The following is a 19,787-nucleotide window of genomic DNA, read 5'->3' as shown; positions in this document are numbered from 1 at the left end:
TGATCCATCCTGGCTCTCCCTGGGCTGCAGGGGCTCAGCTGCCTCTCCCTGGGCTTCCCCATGGAATCTCAGGGGAATCCCAGCTCTGGCCCCTGGAGCAGCTCCTGCCCCTGCTCCTGCCCTGGGCTCTGCAGAGCTGTTCCTCTCACACATTCCCGTTCCTCTCCTCTCTGCACTCGATTCCATCTGCACAAGAACCTTTTCCTCCTTAGCTGTGTCACTCCAGAGGGGTTCCCACCATCCCTGCTGGGCTCAGCCTTGGCCAGTGGCGGGTCCGTCCTGGGGCAGCTGGAATTGGCTCCACAGACACGGGGGAAGTTTCTGGCAGCTTCTCACAACCCACCCCCTAAACCCCCTCTGCCAAACCCTGGGACACCAACACCCCCCAGAGCAGGGCAGTGCCAGCTGTGCTCATGGTTGTGTTTGCTGTTCCAGCTGTGCTGATGGTTGTTTGCTGTTCCAACTGTGCTCACAGCCCTGTTTGCTGTTCCAGCTGTGCTGATGGTTGTGTTTGCTGTTCCAGCTGTGCTCACAGCCCCCTTTGCCATTCCAGCTGTGCTCACAGCCCCCTTTGCCATTCCAGGTGCGTGCTACTACGACCCCAACCAGTCCATGTACGTGTTCGGGGGCTGCACCCAGAGCAGCTGCAACGCCGCCTTCAACGACCTCTGGAGACTCGACCTCAACAGCAAGGAGTGGATCCGGCCCCTGGCATCAGGTGAGACGTGCCAGGACCTCAGCCTGGCTGCTGGGGTTTAGTGTTTTCATGGGGTTTTTGTCACTGTCTGACTGAGGTTTGGGTTATATCTTGACAAAACATGGGGTTCTGTGCATATCCATGTGTTTGCAGCACCGTGCTGGGTTGGTTTTCTCTGGAGCAGGTGCTGGTTCCTGCCCCAGGATGAGGGACACTTGTTCAACTGTGAGAGCCCAGGCTGATAAGGCTGAAAAAACTGGGATTGTTCAGCCTGGAGAAGGCTGAAGGAGAAGACTGAGACTTGGGATTGTTCAGCCTGGAAAAGGTGAAGAGAGTTGGGATTGTTGAGCCTGGAGAGAGAAGGTTCCAGGGACGCCTCAGAGCCCCTTCCAGTGCCTAAAGGGGCTCCAAGAGAGCTGAAGAGGGACTTCGGACAAGGGATGGAGGGACAGGACAAGGGGGAATGGTTTTAAACTAAAAGAGGGGAAATTCAGATGCATTATTGGGAATAAATCCTTCCCTGTGAGGGTGGAGAGACCCTGGTCCAGGTTGCCCAGAGAAGCTGTGGCTGCCCCATCCCTGGAAGTGTCCAAGGCCAGGTTGGAGCAGCCTGAGCTAGTGGAAGGTGTGGAACTGGATGAGCCTTAAGGTCCCATCCTGTGATTCCATGATGAGGGTTGTTGTCCCAAAGCTGAGGTTTTCCTTCCTCCCTCCACTTGAGGTGTTTGAGGGGTGGAGGAGACGAGCTGAGCGAGGGGGGCTGTAGGAAAGCAGGTCCATCCCTGCAGTCCCTGTGCCCTCAGCAGGCAGGGAAACCCCTCAAACCATCTCCCCCCCTGGTCTTTGTGCTCTGAGTGTCTCCCAGGGCACACTCATGTTCCTGGTGCTTCTGAATTCAACTGAAAGAACTGGGAAAAAAGCAAAGCACTGGGGAAGCTCTTGGGGCAGGGCGGAAGGAAGGGTTAAACCAGGGGTTTTGGCAAAGGCTTGGTGTTTAACCAAGAGCAGGGAGGAGGAAGGAGCTCAGCACCAGCCCAGCCTGGCCCTGCTCCACGGGCTCCTTGGGGCTTCCTCGGCTCTGTTTGCTCCTCTGACACTGCAAAATCCAGATCTTCCTGTGTCGTGGTGTTCCTTGGGACCTCCTGCTGTCCCACTGAACTGTTCACACATCCCTTGGTGCTTGGATCAACCCACACTGCACTGCCAGGAGCAGCTCTGCGTGAGGGGATAACCCTCTGGGAAGGTTCCTCTGGTCAGGGATACCCCAGGTTTTATGGAAGCTGGGGCAGCCTGGCTGCTTTTCTCCCATCCAAACCCGGGGGGAAAAGAAAATGATCTTTGTTTTTCCCCCAGAACAGGATTTTGCTCTGATTTTTGCCCTGCACAGCCCTGTGTGATCCCCACGGGGGAGAGCTAAGGAGGGAGAAAACAAAGTTCAGCCTTCCCATGGGTGTGGAAACTGGGTCCTGCCGTCGCTCCATCCCGGGCTGGAGCGTTCTCCCACTGCCCAGGGGCGGAGAGGAGCAGCATAAACAGGATGCTGGGAGCTGCAGACCTCTGCTCCAAACCAGCCCTCCCATTCCTGCAGCCCGGCGGGTCCTTCCGTGGGCTGAATGCGGGGCACGACTGGGGCACTCGGGGCTTCCCAGAGTCACATTCCCACTGCCTCCCTGGCAAAGCATGCTCCTGAAAGAACAGCTCCTGTGGGAATATGTGTCAGAGTTAAGTCCCACGGGAAGATCCCCCGAGGAAATATTTCTGCGTGTTGTCATGAGCGAGATGGGATCGCAACTGAAACTCCGGGCCCCGGGAACGCTCCTGCTCCCGGGCTTCCAGAGGGATGAGTCACCCCACCGGGTGCCCGGGGTTGGATCTCGATCCTGCTTGGGTTTGGATGCCCTTAACCAGAGGGTTGGCACCGGCTGCCTGGGAAAGAATAGTGACTGGAGGGGGCAAAAGGGAGAGCTTTGAAATCCAGGATTGGGATGGAAATGAGGCGGGAGGGGTTTGATTGTAAAACCAGAGCTGACAGTGATTGATGAACACTCATTATGTGGGTCCCTAATTGCTGGTGGAGGTGGAGGAGGAGTTCCCACACCTGCCCTGTGGACTCTCTGGGGTTTTGCTCCAGAGTGAGACTCCGGCTCTTTCCCAAGGCCAGTTTTCCCTTGGAGAGGTTCCGTCACACTCCACGTGTTCCCTCGTTAAGTATCTTATCTAATGAGTGCTTTGGAATAGGAGTGTGGTGTCTCAGCTGAGCTGGAACAGTTTCACCCCTTCCCCTCTCTGAGAGGCTTTTCCAGGAGAAAACACCCTTTTTGTTGTTGTTGTTGTTTGTTCCTCCCTGTTTTCGCTGGGGTTTTCTGGCTCCCGGGCATTCCATGACATCAGAGCTGGATAATTCGTCTCCAGCCTGAGCTGCTCTGCTTCAGCTGGCAGTAAATATTTAGCCTTCAAAGACATAATTGGCTTGGGTTTCTTTAGTCTCAGAGACGGAGGAGGGAGATTATTACATCAAAAAACCCTAATTTTTGAGGTTTCAAAGTAATTTTTTTGCTTGGATCTGAACCAACAGCCCTGACTCGTGACTGAGGAGGCTGGAGAAGCTCCAGGGAGTCACTGCCTGGCTGTTATGGAGAGCTTTTTGTGAGGCTGGATGCTCTGGGAAGGAGGGGGTCAGGCAGCAGGATCCCTGCTTTAGGAAGGTGCCTCCCAGCTCTTCTCCCTCGAGCTCTCCAGGCCCCTCTGGAGCTGCTTCCCACCCCTTCCACTCCCACAGCTGAGTCCTGCCGGAGCATTTTGTGGGGGAAGCTGCAGAGTTATCCCAGGGTAGGTGGTCCCTGGGAGGAGGTGCCTTTCTTCATGTGCTGGGGGTGCTTTTTGCCTTCATTTGCATAATTAACCTGGGCAGCTGTTGGAATTGGAGCCCATCCCTGCCCAGGAGATCCTGATGGAGGGCTGGGGGTGGTTTATGCTGGAATCTGTTGATCCAGCTGGAGGCAAGGGTTAGTCCCCACAAGGTTTCCGTGGTGATAGTCTCTGGTGCTCCCCAAAAATGAGCTGAAACAGCCAGGAAAGAAACCAAAATCGATTTGAAACGGAGACTCCCAGGCCTTTCAGTACCTGAATGGGCTCCAAGGAGCTGGAAGAGGACTTGGGACAAGGGCCTGGAGTGACAGGACAAGGGAATGGCTTCCCACTGCCATAGGGCAGGATTAGATGGGAGATTGGGAAGGAATCCTTCCCTGGGAGGGTGGGGAGGCCCTGGCACAGGTTGCCCAGAGAAGCTGTGGCTGCCCCATCCCTGGAAGTGTCCAAGACCAGGTTGGACAGGGCTTGGAGCAACGTGGGACAGTGGAAGGTGTCCCTGCCCATGGCAGGGGTGGCACTGGATGGGCTTTAAGGTCCCTTCCAAGCCAACCCATCCTGGGATTATGTGCCTCAGTGCCACAGGAGCTGCAGGGTCTGTGGGGAGGCCTTTGCCAGGAGGATGCTGATCCCTGGATTTGGCTGAGCCAGAATCCAGCCCTGGATCTCCCCGTGGCAGGGAAGGTTTGTTCTGTTTCCACACAGGTCTGTCCAACACCCCTGGGGATTCCCCTTCCAGCTCTGTGCCGTGACAGCTCCTGGAAGGCTTGAAAGCAGAGACCTTCAGCCTGAAGGTTTGTGCTTCAAACCTCCTGGGTGGCTGGAACAGCTGGCAGTGAGTGTGCCAGCACCCTGTCCTGCTGCTGGCAGTGAGTGTGCCAGCACCCTGTCCTGCTGCAGTGAGTGTGCCAACACCCTCCCCGCTGGTTCCTCTGGGCTCAGCTCATCCCCAGCTCCTCTCCCTGCTTGGAGTGGGAGTTCGAGGATCAAGTTTCCCTTTGTGAGCTGAGGGGAAGGTGCCTTTGATGGTGTTGTGTTAACAAACCCAGCAGCCCGAGGGAGGAAGGGGAGACTGGGGAGAGCCCCCGCTGCCCTGCCCGGGGTGGCTGTGCCGGGTGGGAGGTGCTGTCAGATGTGGTCCCTGGGTGGTGGGAGGCTGGAGGAGGAACCTCCCTGTCAGTCCTGGGGCAGAGGGGCTTGGCCTTGACAAAGCTGCATGAAAGCCTTGCCCCCAGCAAGAGAAACCAGCCTTGTTTTCATCATCCCTCTGGAAAGCCGTGGGGAGATTTCAAAGCTGGTGTTCCAGCCTTGGTGCAGTTCCGTGGGGTTGGCCCCACTCTGGGGGTGCTGCCTCCTCAGCAGGAGCTCTGTGGGGCTGGAGACAGGAGGTGAAGGACTGGGCTCCCCAGGGAGGGAGGTGGTGGTGCAGCTGGGATCCCACCGGTGCCCAGCTCTCCACGGCCACGAGCCAGCGTGGCACCGTCACTCGGGGCACAGACCACACGTGGGGTTCAGGGCTCAGGGGTTCTGCAGTAAAACAGCTGTGGGAGTGCTGGGAAAATCCTCCTGTGTGGATTTAAACCCTCTGTGGCTGAGGGTTGTGGGGCTTGGTCAGTCCTTGGGTGTGTTTTGCCTCTTCTTTGCATCAGCTGTGTCCAGTTCAGCTCAGGAAGGACCCGGAGGGGCTGGAGCGTGTGCAGGGAAGGGAACGGAGCTGGGAAGGGGCTGGAGCAGCAGAAGCAGCTGAGGGACCTGGGGGGGCTCAGCCTGGAGCAAAGGAGGCTCAGGGGGGACCTTCTGGCTCTGCAACTCCCTGACAGGAGGGGGGAGCTGGGGGGGGTCGGGCTCTGCTCCCAGGGAACAAGGGACAGGAGGAGAGGGAACGGCCTCCAGCTGTGCCAGGGGAGGGTCAGGTTGGACATCAGCAGGAATTTCTCCATGGAAAGGGTGGTCAGGCCTTGGCAGGGGCTGCCCAGGGAGGTTTGGAGTGCCCAGCCCTGGAGGTGTCCAAAGAAGGCCTGGCCATGGCACTGAGTGCTGTGGGCTGGGGACAAGGTGGGCATCGGGCACAGGGGGGATCCATGGGCTGGGAGGGCTTTGCCAACCCATGGTTCCATGATTCTTTTCCCTGAAGAGCAATAACTGAGGCTCTGGACTAAAACTCTCTGCCCTGACCCCAGACTGCAGCTCTGCCCCCGCTGCAGTCACTCCCCTCACAACACCATCACGAGCAGTTAAAAACACCCCAAAATCCCACCCTGGCCTCTCCAGAGCAGCATCTCCCAGTTGGAGTTTGCTGCCAGTCCCAAGACACCACCTGTGAGAGGTTTCTTCGCAAAAATTCCCATGTACACAAGGAAGGAGACGAGGAGAGGCAGGTTTGGAAAATAAACCTGCAATATTTAACCTGATTCCTTTCCACTTGGAGCCCTTGAAGGAAGGGCTGCAGGACTCCCTTGGTGTCCCTGTGTGCTGCTGACCCCATTCCATTGAAGGCAAACCTAAATTGGACTAAAAACTCGGGATCACCTTGAGCACACAGAGCCGTGGCGCTGCTCCAGCCTCCCAGGGATCCAAAGGAATGAAAAGCTGATTCCTGGCACACCTCTAACTGTGTCTGGCTGTGGGTGTCTGAGCCTTCCAAGTGGAGCAGGTTAATGGAGTGGCTGGAAATCCTTCTGTCCTTCTGCTGTTGTGGTGTTGAAGGAGCCTGGAAGAGAGAGAAGCTTTTCCAGCTCTTTTCCTGATCTGGTTTGTTTTTCCCTCGTTGCCCTTGGAGTTCAGTAGCACTGAGGCCTGTCTGTGCCTCCACGGAGGTAAAACTTGCACATTATCATCAAAAATCCCTGACTTCCCCACCACCATCAAAATGCTCTTTGAGCCCTCAAGCCTTGACCCCTTTGGAAATTCAGCCTTAATCCTGAGGAGTCGGAGCTTCCTTATCCCACCCCAATTTCTTCCTTATTCCACCCCCAATTTCCTCATTCTCCTACCCCCAATTTCTTCCTTATCTCACCCCCAATTTCTTCCTTCTCCCACCCCTCACTTCTTCCTTATTCCATCCTTCATTTCTTCCTTATCCCACCCCAATTTCCTCCTTATCCCATCCCCAGTTTCCTCCTTATCCCTGCCCTTGGAAGCAGGAGCCCCGAGCTGCTCTGGCAGCTCCAGGAGGAGCGGGGATGGATCCCAGCCCCCCCTTCTGTCTCTGGGAGGAGCCACGATGTCCTTTTGTCCCTCTCCTCGCTTGGGTGCTTCCCAAAATGTTCTCGGATGGAATTTGTGATGTTCAAGATGAAACATTTCAAGGGCAGGAGATGAAAAATCCAACCAAATCCAGTGGAAGGCATTTTATTTTCCGTAAGCTGTGACGCCTCGTTGGGAAAGCGCTGCCAAGGGTTGGATTCCAGGAGATTAATGCCCAGGTTTAGGTTTCCAGCACACATCTCTCTCCCCTCCCTGGGATTTGCCAGGCTCTGTCCTCCTCCAGCTCGTGCCCTTTTTGGCCCTGTTTAAACTGGAAAAGCTTTTTGGCACCTGGAGCCGTCGTTCCACCGGCACCGGTTTTATGGATCCCTCCTTGGATGGAGACCCTGCCTGGCCCTTGCAGGAATGAATCCAGGGACACACAGGGACAAAACCCCCCTGACAATGTAGCATTGTAAGGATTTATCCTGCAAATGCCTTTGCTGACCCCAGCAGGAGAAGCCCAAAGATTCCTCTCCTCCTGGAGGATTTTCTGCCTGGGAATCTGCTCCCTACAAAAAAAGGTTTGGAGAGGCTGGTGGTTGGAAAGGCTTTGCTTCTGAAGCCTCAACTCTTCAGCTGGTCAGTGTGGTGGGAAATGGATGTGGATTTACCACAACCAGGGGGAAAATATTCCTGTGCCTCCTATTCCTGAATCCCACACTGGAAACCACCATCCCTCCCTCCCCCTGTTCCCAACTGGCTGCATCCTGCTCTTTGTCCCAGCTGGCTCTGAGGTATTCCTACAGCATTCCCAATTGCTCCCAATATCTGCAGAGGTCATAAAGTCAATCCATAACTTCATTCCTCTATTCTGGGTTGGGATGGGGGGACAGAGCCAGTTCAACTCCAACAAGGTGTCCAGGGACACCAGGATGCCACTACCTCCCACAAGAATGTGGGGCTGGAGGCAGGAACAGCTTTGAAGAAGCCAATGTACCTGCCCACAGAGGTGGGAATGAGCCCAGGGGGTGGGAATGTGCCCAGGAATTGGGAACATGCCCAGGGGGTGGGAATGTGCGCAGGAACTGGGAATGTGCCCAGGGGTTGTGAATGTGCCCAGGAGGTGGGAATGTGCCCAGGAACTGGGAATGAGCCCAGGAATTGGGAATGTGCCCGGGACTCGGGGCCGTGGCAGCAGACCCAGCTCGTGTCAGACCCAGCCCGTGTTGGATGAGCCGGGGCTGCCAAAGGTGGTTCTGTCCCCGCAGGACAAACCCCCCGGGCAGTTTCCCTCTCCTATTCCCACTCTCCATGTGCTGCAGGAGTTGGAAGTTCAGCAGATCTTTATCTCCAGACAGAGCCTGGTGGCTGAGCAGCCCCTGCCGTGGGGAATTGGCTCCCGGAGCTCTGGCAGCAGGTCGGGGGGGCTCCTCTGTCCCACATGCTGCTCCCACAAGGAAGGATGTTCCCTCAGGATGCCCTCCTGGCCTGCCCCAGGCAGCTCAGCCTGGTGTGGGGGCAGTTTGTGGAAAGGGAATTCCGAGGGAGAAGCAGAGGAGGCTGGGAGGGAAGCAGCTCCAAGGGAAGTGGGTGTTTTAGGGATGACCTGGTTTCCCTCTTCCCTCGGGACAGGTCTGGGGACTCGTGGTTCCCTTTAAGGTGAGGGAAGAGCTGAGCACCTGGATGTTGGTGCAGGAATGGAGATCCCATGTGTCAGTTCATCCATGAGTTTGTTTTAATCCAGAGGATGCTGGATCTTTCCATGGCAAAAACCAGCAAACCTGCACCTTGAATAGAGCAGGAATCTTGATAAGGAACGTTCTGGTGATTCTCTTCTCCTGGATGATGAGGGATTTATTCCAGATCTGAAATTTACCGGCACAGTATTCCTTTCTCCAGAAGGTTTCCAGTGTGGAGCAGTCCTACTTAACACACTGCCACCATGGATGGAGCAGTCCAACCTGGAAAAGGGCTTCTTGCTTTACCCTTGTGGGATTAAGATTCCCGGAGAGGAGCTCCCTGGGTGCAGATCCCTCCAGAGATTAACGAAGGAATGTTTCCCTCTGTTGCCTGGTCCCTGTTTTGATGCTCAAAGGTGGCCTGGAGCAGGGGCATATGGATTCTGTAGGATATCCTGAGCTGGGAGGGACCACAGGGATCACTGAGTCCAGTTCCTGAAGGGATTGGAGGGGCAGGACCTGCCCATGTTAAACACAACCCCTGGGCCCTCTGGAAGGATTTGCTACACCAAAATTGAGAAAACTCTTTGCAACTCTGTTGGAAATAAGAAAATCCTGATCTGTGAAAATCAGAGTTGGGAATCGTTGTATGGACAAATAAGGAGTTGGGTCTGGGTGGTGCTCAGAACCTGGAGACTCCCAGGGGGGTTGGAACCTTCTGAAGGTCTCAAACGTCTGAGAGTCAGAATCCCGGAATTCCAGACTGGTTTAGGTGGGAAGGGACCTCAAAGCCCATCCAGTCCCACCTCCCACTATCTGAGGTTGCTCCAAGCCCTGTCCAACCTGGCCTTGGACACTTCCAGGGATCCAGGGGCAGCCACAGCTTCTCTGGGCAACCTGTGCCAGGGCCTCACCACCCTCCCAGGGGAGGAATCCTTCCAAATATCCCATCTATCCCTGCCCTCTGGCAGTGAGAAGCCATTCCCTGTGTCCCTAGTCCCTCTCCAACTCTCCTGGAGCCCCTTTAGGCACTGGAAGGGGCTCCAAGGTCTCCCTGAAGCTTCTGTTCTCCAGGTGAGCACCCCCAGCTCTCAGCCTGTCTCCTGTCTCTCTCCAGATCCATCCATACATCTATCTCCATATTCCTGTAAGGGAATTCCCTATTCCAGTTGCCTTGTCACAGAATCCCAGAACGGTTTGGGTTGGAAAGGACCTTGAAGCCCATCCAGTGCCACCCCCTGCCATGGACACCTCCCACTGTCCCAGGTGGCTCCAAGCCCTGTCCAGCCTGGCCTTGGACACTCCCAGGGCTGGGCTGGTGCTGTTGGGATGATGAGCAGAAATCCCCAATGGCAGCAGCACCTCCTCCCCCTGGGAAAGCCTTGGAGCGCTTGCAGGACCATTGGCTCTTCAGTGCTCCCAAAGTCCAGGCCTCCCATCTTTTAAACCCTAAGCAGGAATTAGGGTTGATTTTCCAAGAGCTTTTTTTTTCCTCTAAGGATTTTTTTCCTTGATTTCCCGGCCATGCAGAGAATTGAACTCCTTGTCCATCTGAGTTCGGAGCCAAGGTGTTTCCACACTGCGGGAGCAGCCAAAGTATCCATGACAAACCTCCCTTTGGATTTCCTTTTCGGGGAAAAAAGGCTTCAAACAGCGGAGCCGCTGCCGGGCTGTTGGCTCTGGTGCTGCCTCCTGTCATGAATGTGTTGTGAGCACAGAGGGAGCCGCGAGCCTGATCCCAGAGCCTGATCCCAGGGCCTGATCCCTCCTTCCCGGGGCTGCTCCCACTCCTTCCCGGGGCTGCTCCCGTCCTCCCGGAGGCGTGGGAGGGAGCAGGGCTGGGGCTTTCCCTGCCCACGAACTCCAGGGTGATTCTACATCCAGTTATTCCCTCCCGGGAAGGTACATCCACCTCCCTGGAGGGGGCAGTGGGATAGAACACTGTCGTCCCACGGCTGGATCAGCCTTGTCAGCCGGGAGGCAGCTTGGAGGAGCCTTGGGAAAGGTCCTGCTCGGGATTTCGGGAAGGCTGTGCTGACATCTATCGGCAGCAGCGCCTTCCACGTTTTCCCGCTGTTGTGCCCGTGCCTGGAGGATTTTTATCCGCCAGGATTACGTGTGTAATACTCGGGATTGACCAGGCAGCGTTCCCTGTGCACTTTAAACCCAGAGCAGCCCGATGTGCTCCCAAAGCCTCGTTAAATCCTCGCGCTCCGGAGCCTGATTTTGGTCTTCTCCCAAAGCATCTGAAGTAGGAATCTCCTGGAATGGGGCAAACATGCGGAAGGGGGGAGCACTGGCTCACCCTGGTCTGCAGCCCAAAAGGGGGATGCTTGTTCCTGATGTGAAATATTCAGGGAGTTTGGAATTACGGGAATGAGGGAGCAGTGTGCCCTCCTGGGGTGATGGAAGTGTGGGAACCTCGGCTTGGAAATGAGGGGGAAGGGGGACACAGCAAGGGAGAGTAAAAGAATTGTAGAGAACTGGATGAAGTATCCGTTCCTGTGCTGGACTGGGAATTCCAGAGGGAAGATGTTGGCATTCCAGTAGGTAACTCCAGTGAATAACACTCCAGTGTTGTCCCTGCAGCAGATTTTGGGAGGAGCTCTCCCTGCTCTTCCCAATGCTGAGCTTTTTGCACTTCCTCAAGGAGCCCCCTCTGACTGTGCCCAGAGGGGTCGTGGATTCCCCACCTCTGGAAGTGTTCCAGGCCGGGTTGGACAGGGCTGGGAGCAGCCTGGGACAGTGGGAGGTGCCCTTGGGACGAGATGATCTTTAGGATCCTTTCCAACCCAGACCATTCCAGGGCTCTCTGACCGTGCCCACAGGCTGCTCTTTAAAGGATACTTGAGGTTTCTCAGCCCCGTGGTGGCTCCATCCTCACCAAATTCCACAGGAGCCATTTCCTGGAACACCAGTGATTTGAGGGTTCTCCGGGAGCGTGGCTGGGGCAGAAAGTGCGGAGCTCAGCAGAGCTGCCCCCAGCCCACAGACCTCCAGCCCTTCCCTGCAATTATCCCTCAGCACAGCCCGATCCAGCAATTCCCATCCCTCCCTTTGCCTCCCGGGGGGAAGACGAGTGACAGGAGCCGCTCAGCCCTTTCCCTGGAATCCCAGAGCTTTTTAATTGCTCTGGAGCTGGTTTGGGGAGGTGTCAGAGTGTCACTCAAATCCCTTGGAAGTCTGCAGGGTGTCACTTGGAGGGGGAGAAAACACCAGGCATGAAAGCGGGGAAAGGTGGATCAGGGAAAGGTGGATCAGGGAAAGGTGGATCAGTTGGATTCCACCCACTCAGACAGGGAAGAGCAGATTTTGCAACAGCAGCTCCCAGGACCACGGGGCCAAATCCCAAAGGATTGGGAAGGGTCCCCTTGCCCTCAGTAGCAGCAGCACCTCGGGGTGATGCTGCTGGGAGAAGGGCTCTGGCTGGATCCCAGGGAGGCCTCTCCTGCAGGCTCAGGATGGATCCCAGGGAGGCCTCTCCTGCAGGCTCAGGGTGGATCCCAGGGAGGCCTCTCCTGCCGTGGGAGGTGTGGGAATTGCAGGATCCCATCGGTGGCTGTTGGGAGATAAGGGGCCGAGCCCGGGGCGTTTGGCACCTCTCTGTGTTTGCTCAGTGTGCTGAATCAGGACATTTTTGGCGGCATTAGCCGGGAGTGACTCAGTCAATCCTGTTGCTCAGGGTTCAGAGGGCACTGCCTCTCCTTTTACAGCGGCACCTCACGAATTCCGGGCTTAAAAAAACAACCACCGTTGCAACAGCTCCAGGGTGACTTATCCTGACTTCTCCTCCCCCACGGGGTTTTGCCTCCACCTCGCAGGGATTGCAGGAAACCAAACCTTCCCTTCCCCACCGGCACTTTGGCTGGGCTTGTCCCACACTCCCGTGTCACCACAGGGTGGGAATCGGCCACCGGGAATTCTGGCTGTGTGTAAACATGGGGGGTTGCCATGGTTTGGTGACACACCCCCCAAACCTGGGAAAAAAACTCTGAATATCCCCCCCTTCCCTCCTGAGCAGTGTGTCCCAGGCAGCAGATACTCAGATATTTGTGTCTGCAAAGGGTTTATCTCATTTTTGAGGAGACAAATTGGGTCTTGTTCTGTTTTCCTTTAAATTCATATGAGGCTGAATTCCTGCCTGATTCCCAGCATGGAATTTGGGGGTTTTGGGGAAGGGAACAGTAAATCTCCTGTGGCTTTGGAAACGGAAAGGGATACTTTGGTGGCTTTTAAAGGCTTTAAGGTTTAGACAGGCCTGGTCAAAGCCAGTCTGGAAAATGTTCAGAATCCCAACGTTTTAAACATTTTGGGAATAAAAACAGGTGACTGTCAGGTGCTGGGATCTGAGGCAGCTGAGCAGTGAGTCCTAAGTGTTGGAGTTTGACTTAGGTGTGCACCATTCCATGGAGATGTCTGCTCTTCCCATAGGGGTTCTCCTTTGGTGTCTCTCAAATCCGATCCCAGTGCTGGGACTGCTGGGATGCTCATCCCATGTTCCAGCCTCTGGGCTGCTGCTCACCAGCTTGTCCTCTTCCCTTTGGGTAACCTGGCAGGGGAAAAACTTTGGGATGAATCTGCAGATGGCTGTGGAAAAGTCCTGGCTGGCCTGGGAAGCAGAGGGATTTCCTTTTTCCTGCTCTGGTTTTGCTTCCAGTTGAAAGGGAAGGATTTGGGGATTCGTCACACAGGTTTGGGATGGACCTTGGGGTGGTGGAGGCAATCCCTCAGCCAGGGTGGATGATGCCAGGGGAGGGATCAGGGGTCCGGCTTGGAACTGAGGTTTTAAGTCTCTGCCAGATTAAAAGCTGGACTAGTAAAGCCAGGCTGGAAAACAGCCCCGGCACAGAGACAAAACTCCCGGGGAACAGGATGGAACCCCAGAGAGGAACAATTCCATGGACAGGACAGGACTGTCCTGCCTTGGGAAAACGTGTCCAAGGCTGGGTTGGACCAGGCTTGGAGCAACCCGGGGTGGTGGAAAGTTCCACCCGTGGCAGGGGTTGGGACTGGGTGAGCTTGAAGGTCCCTCCGACCCAAACCATTCCATGATTCCTGCCCTCAGATCTTTGGGGTGCAGCTCGAGGGCAGCTTTGGAACCTGGGACCTCAAATCCCTTTGCATTTGAAATTCGTAGGCTGCTGGACCAGCTCCCTTTAATTCCTTGGCTTTGGAATTGGAAACATGGCTTTGTTTATCCAGGTATTTCATGGAAATCCAGTCGGTGGTGATCAGCCCCTGGAGTTGTTTCTTGCTGGAGCTGAGGTGGCTGGAAAAATCCATCAAATCCAGCAAAACCAGCCCCTGGTCATGGCTCTTGTCTCACCTCTCTCCAGAAATAAAACTCCCCACTATTTGTCCCCCTGACACAACTCTTCCCATGTTTTACCCTTCCCCCTTGGTGCTGCTCCAGCGCAATATCCCCCAAACCCCATGGATCTGAGCCAATCCTTCCCCCTGGATAATCCCATCACCCATTTCATTGCCCTTTGTATTTCAAGCTCCTCTTGGTGCTTGTTTGTGGGGTCTCCCAGGGCTGCACCCACCAGAGGTGAAAGGCTGGTCTGGAAATCCGTGCTCCACGTGCCCTCCCAGCCGGGCTCTCCCTTTGTGTCCGTTAATCCCGGCGCGTGCTGCTCCGACAGGATTACAGGGCCGGATCAATGGGCTTTGGGAACTGCTGAGAAGGGCAGATCCTGCCCAGATAAAACACCTCGAGCTCATGTGGGGAGCCACCAGAGCCTGTCATTGCTCTTCCAAACATCCGTGGGAGCCGGAGGTCCCTTGTTGGTTGGGTTTCCTTGGCTTTGTGAGCCAGGAAAATCCATCAGCTGGGGGAGAAGTTGATTGGAGCAGCTCTTAAGTGGCTGAAAGAGCAGCGGGAGCCGTGGGGAGATGGAGGGAGTTCATGTGCTGCACCCTCTGCCTGCTGGGATCTCTGTCCCCAGGGAAGGATAACCTGGATGTTGGGCTGGGTGCTGTGCTGGGGGTGTAGAATTGGAAACAGCCCTTTTGGAGCAGTGGGAACTGGAACAATGAACCAACGAGGTTCTGCTCCCTGTGGAATTGGAAATGCAGCAGAGCCCTTCTGGAGCAGTGGGAACCGGGACAATGAACCAGAGAGGTTCTGCTCCCTGGGCCATCCCCATCCCGGTCCCGGAGCGGGAGGAGCCCTCCCGTGTCAGGTGTTCCTGGGAGCCTTGGAATGGCCACTCCCACATCCTCCCAAGGGCCTGGACTTTGAGCAGGTCCTGCTGGGGCCCCTTTGATGTCCCAGTGGGGCCCCTTTGATGTCCCCGTGCCCTGTTCTCCACATACCTGAGGCCTGAGCTCACAAAGCTTCCGGCGCCTTCCAGCCTCGCTCCGGCTCCCTCGGGAGTCCTGCCCTTCCCAAGGACCTTGGCAGCAGCTCTCTCCTGCTTTAGGGATAAACACTGTGAATTCTGCAATTTTCCACGTGTTTTGCTCCAATGCCAGATCCCTGGAGATGCTCCTGGTGCACCTCATTTGCAGGGAGCATCCAGAGGTATCCCTTGGGTATCCAGGTTGCGGGGCTGGAAGAGGCTTTGAGAGGCCAACGCTTCCTTGACTTGTAAAATTCTGCCTTTTCTTGCACTGCAGAACCGAAACTCGGCTCATTTACATCCGGACAATGGCCCAGAACAGGCAAAGCTTCCTGAAAAACCGGGGCCTGCCCTGCCCTGGGCTGTGTGCAGGGCCTGACTCACCAGGAGCCGGTCCCTGCTCAGCCGGGGTGACTCTCAGGTCACTGCACCATCCCAGACCTTTCTGAGTGATGTGCCAGTGTTTCTCCATCCTGGAATTACTCCAGCTGCCTCTTTTTGTTTCAAAATCACCCATTTTAAGCCCAGCTCCTCGTGGCATCCCCAAGGGAATCACCGGGTGGAAACCTTTCTGGCCGTTCCATTCGTGATGCCAAGCTTGGGAGAACGACTTTGTGCACTTCCAGGGAAATATTCAGGCTGGAAACCCTCTGGTGTGGGTGAATTGCACACACAGCAAGCCAGGAAAACTGGAATTTGGGAACAAAGAGTAAGCAAGTGTGACCCTCTGTGACACTCTGGTCCTCACAGAGACCTTGGCACAGCTCTGGCCACACTCTCTTTGTGACCCAGCACAGGAATTGTCTCCTGCACAGCTTTATTCCTGTTTTTCCCTTATATCCATGTCCCTGAGAGCAGCAGAGTGCTTTGTCCCTCAGGAAGGGTTCAGGGACACTGTGGCCATCTCGCTATGTCAGGCCAGGGCTTGTTTTTTGCCAGGCTCTTCCCACCCACCACCTGGAACCCATGGAATTCTTCCCTCCACTGTAACATCCCAAAATAGCTGCTCTGGTTTCTTTTAAAAATAGTCTGTTCTGTGTCATTCCCTGCTAAAAATGTGCCCCTGAGTCCCGTGGGACATGGCAGGGGACAGAGGGTCCGTCGGCCTTTTCGGGAGAGGGCACGGTGGCACCGTGGCCACGTGCCCTGGAGCCGCCCCGTTCCCAGAGCTGGGCACCCTGCCATGGATTTGGGATGATGTGTTCAGGAATATTTGGAAAGAGTGACTATGGAGGTGGAGGAATGTGCCTGGTGCTGATGACCAATGTGGGAAGGAGGATGCTCTGAGTCCACCCGGGCTGGGGAGGCTTTGCCTTTTCCTGGGAAGCAATTCAACAGCTCCTGCACATCCAGGGAGTGACACAGCACCTCTGGCTCCTGGGACAGGCAGGGTTGGGCTTTTGCAGTGGATTGGGGCTGATTTCCTGACTTAAATTCAAAGGGATCTGATTCTTCTGTAGCTGCCCTTGCCAAGGGGCTCTTGGCACTGAAGCTGCTCCTGCTCCGAGAGGTTTGGGATCATAAAATGCCAGATGGTTTGGGTTGGGAGGACCTTAAACACCATCTCATTCCAACCACCAGCTGTGGGCAGGGACACCTTCCACTGGAATCACAGAATCCCAGGATGCTTTGGGTTGGAAGGGACCTTAAAGCCCAGCCCATCCCACCCCACCCCCTGCCATGGGCAGGGACACCTTCCACCAGCCCAGGTTGCTCCAAGCCCCATCCAGCCTGGCCTTGGACACTCCCAGGGATGGGGCAGCCACAGCTTCTCTGGGCAACCTGTGCCAGGTCCTCCCCACCCTCCCAGGGAAGGATTCCTTCCCAATCTCCCATCTATCCCAGCCCTCTGGCAGTGGGAAGCCATTCCCTTGTCCTGTCACTTCATCCCTTGTCCAAGGCAGTGCCTCCATTTTCACCCAAAGTTCAGGGATTAATCCTGCAGAAACGGGGTTCAGTGTGTGCTGCCCTCGTGAGCTCCCAGATATCTGCCACAATGCCTTGGAATTGCTATTCCTTCCCCCTCCTTCCTCAGGGAGAGCAGTCAGTAGGTATTTGAGGTAATTATTGCTTTTATTCAGTGCTAAAGCAATAATTTGAAGGGATACGGTGGAAAACCAGCAATTTCCTGCCAGTGAGTGACAGATGTTTTGAGATGTGCTTTCAGTCTCCTACTAATTACGCTGACACAAATTGGCAGGAGTTTTCTTCCCAGGCTCCCAGCTCTAATTTTGCCTCTTTTTTCCCCCCTTTATTTTCATTTTTCTGTGAGGTGGAGTCTCCGTGTTGCGACGCTCCGGGAGGAAACGCCGCGGAGTCGGGGGCTGCTGTTCAGACATGGCTTTCCTAACCCTGCCCTTCTCCACCCCTGCCAGGTTCCTACCCCTCCCCCAAGGCTGGGGCCACCCTGGTGGTCTACAAGGACCTGCTGGTGCTTTTTGGGGGGTGGACACGGCCCAGCCCGTACCCCCTGCACCAGCCCGAGAGGTTCTTCGATGAGATCCACACCTACTCACCCTCCAAAAACTGGTAAGGGCAGGCTTTGATCCCAGAGCAATGTGCCTGGAATGCAGCTGGGGGAACCCCTGGGAAGCTGGGCATGGTGTCCCAGGTGTCCCATGGTGTCCTGGTGTCCCAGGGGTGTCTCTAAAGCTCTTTCTGAATCAAAAGCAAAGCCACAACCCAGCAGTGGAGCCAAGGACAGGACACTCCCAAGCACCTCCTGGGTGCTGGTTGCTGTCACAGGGCTTTTGATTTGTACCTAAAATATTCCAGGCTCCCTGAGCATCCCCATCCAGATTTCCCAGTTGAATGTTTCAGTGTTTAATCACACTGTGAGCAGGGAGGTGGTTCTGAGATAAGCTTTAACTGCTGGAGGTCTTGTTTTTAGTCTTGATCCAAAACTCAGCTCCCTCAGGGAGCTGGGAGAAAGCAGGTTTCTCCATCATTTTATAAATCCCTGCCTCTACAGCTCCTGGATGGAGCATCCAGTGCCCATGGAGGGGCAGGAATTTTCCTGTTCCCTTTCAACACCATTTAGCTGATTTTAGACCCAGCTTTGCCACCGATCCTGTGTGTGAGAAAGCAGCAGAGGCTGTATCAAAGGGATCATTCCTGCTCCTCTCCCACTGAGAACTTTCCATCCTCCCAAGTATCAATTATCCAGGGCACTTTGGTCATTACAACTCTGTAATTAAACTCCCTGGAAAGAATTCGGGGCAAACTTAATTGGAAGGGGGGATATTCCCACCTTGGCCACGGGACTGGCTCATGCCTTGAAAATGTTTAGCACATTGGATTTCTAATTAGTTTCGTTATTATTTGGACACTCAGAGGTTTTCCCGGTGGTTTTCCTCTGGAACATGTTCTTTGCCGGCCCCTGGGATTTTTTGTTTGCTGTTCATCCAGTGTTTTCCTTTCCCTCCCAATGGTGAACATCTTCCTGCCTCTTTCCCAGGTGGAATTGCATCATGACCACCCACGGCCCCCCTCCCATGGCAGGACATTCCTCCTGTGTCATCGAGGACAAGATGATTGTTTTTGGGGGATCTCTTGGATCTCGGCAGATGTGAGTTGGGATGAGCCGGGCAGGTGTTGGGATGTCCTGGGATAGCTCCTGGTGTTTCAGAAGGAATTCTCCCCAGGATTTCACTGCTGCCTTAGCACACCTCCTGTGGCAAATCCCAAGGCTCCAGCCTGCCAAAAACCCCGTGTGCCCTGAGCCTGTGCCCTGGGCAGAGCTCTCAGGCCCCGGCTGTGCCTCATCGCTTTGTCTCGTCCCTGCAGGAGCAACGACGTGTGGGTGCTGGATCTGGAGCAGTGGGCCTGGTCCAAGCCCAGCATCTCGGGGCCCAGCCCTCACCCACGGGGGGGCCAGTCCCAGGTGAGAGAGACCGGGCTCAGCTTCCCTTCCCGCTGCCAGGCAGCTCTGCCCGGCTCATTCCCGAGTTATCCGGGGATCCCCTGCCTGCCGGGCCCTCCCTTTCCCTCCCTGTTCCTGATCTCTGGGCGTGACTCAGAGCTCTGCTGTACATTTGTAGGACACAAATTGCTGCTCTCACCCCAGGCTTGTGCCCTGGGGCGGCTCAGATCAGGGCAGAGTTAGCACAGGGTGGTTTGGCTCGGGGCCCTCGTGGCTGCTCCGCTCTCCCGATCCCAGGATCCAGTGACTCCGGACTGTTCCTGCTCCGAGCACGGGCTGGCAGCGCCTGTTTGATTGCTGCCCGGGGCAGGAGCTCATGGGTGTCACCTGGCTTGGTGCAGGTGTCTCTATCCCTGCCTTCCCAGTGATTCCCAGTGTGGCTCATCCCACCGGGGCACCCAGCAGAGACAGGCTGTGCTCCAACGTGCCTCATCCATTGGGAAAAGAGCCCGAGGGAACATCTCGCCCACCAGCAGCACTCACAGACACTGCTGCCAGCACCTGCCTCCTAAACAATCCTCCCACCTTCCCACTCCTTTGGAGAGGGGTGTTGAGGCCCCTGTGCCTCGGCTCAGCTTTGGGAAGGGAGATTTCTCTCCCAGGTGAGAGGAGCTGGTTTGGGCCAAGGCCGTGGGATGAACCCTCTGTCCTGCTCTGCCCCAGGCCCGGCAGAACCGGCTCTCCATCCCCGCTCCAGAGCCCAGCCCGGGACAGGCAGGATCCAGCAGCACCTATGCAGCTGAGAACCTGCTCTGTGTGCCCTGGGAGGCCTGGCAGGAGCCCTGACCCTGCTCTTTGCCCTGCAGATCGTCCTGGACAACGAAACCATCCTCATCCTGGGGGGCTGCGGGGGCCCCAACGCTGTGAGTACCTGGGGGAGCAGGGACACGGCACCAGGAGCCCTGGGGGATGCATTTGGGGGCAGGGGGGGCCCAGGGGGCATCTTATCCCTCAAATCCAGGCGCCCACGTGGGAGATTTTCCAGAGAAGCTGTTTAGGTGTTGCTAGAGCTGCTTTAATTAAGGAAAAAACCCCGAGGTGCTCTCTGAGCAGCTCACTGAGCCTTGGAAGGATGAGCCCTGACTTTG

General features: G+C 55.9%; 1 protein-coding gene across 1 annotated transcript; it reads left to right on the top strand.

Annotated features, from left to right (window-relative positions):
• Positions 1 to 583: 583 nt before the first annotated feature.
• LOC113940406 (F-box only protein 42) lies at positions 584 to 19,562 on the top strand (the record flags this gene model as incomplete). Its single annotated transcript, XM_027631547.1, has 5 exons — positions 584 to 718; positions 17,153 to 17,306; positions 18,235 to 18,345; positions 18,564 to 18,660; positions 19,506 to 19,562. Coding segments are annotated over 5 exons (554 nt in total), but the record flags the coding sequence as incomplete, so codon positions are not given.
• Between the last annotated feature and the right edge of the window lie 225 nt (positions 19,563 to 19,787).

Source organism: Corapipo altera, unplaced genomic scaffold (assembly GCF_003945725.1).
Source record: "Corapipo altera isolate COAL_440 unplaced genomic scaffold, ASM394572v1 131714, whole genome shotgun sequence".
Lineage (NCBI taxonomy): Eukaryota > Metazoa > Chordata > Aves > Passeriformes > Pipridae > Corapipo > Corapipo altera.
This window is presented reverse-complemented; position numbering and strand designations above follow the sequence as displayed.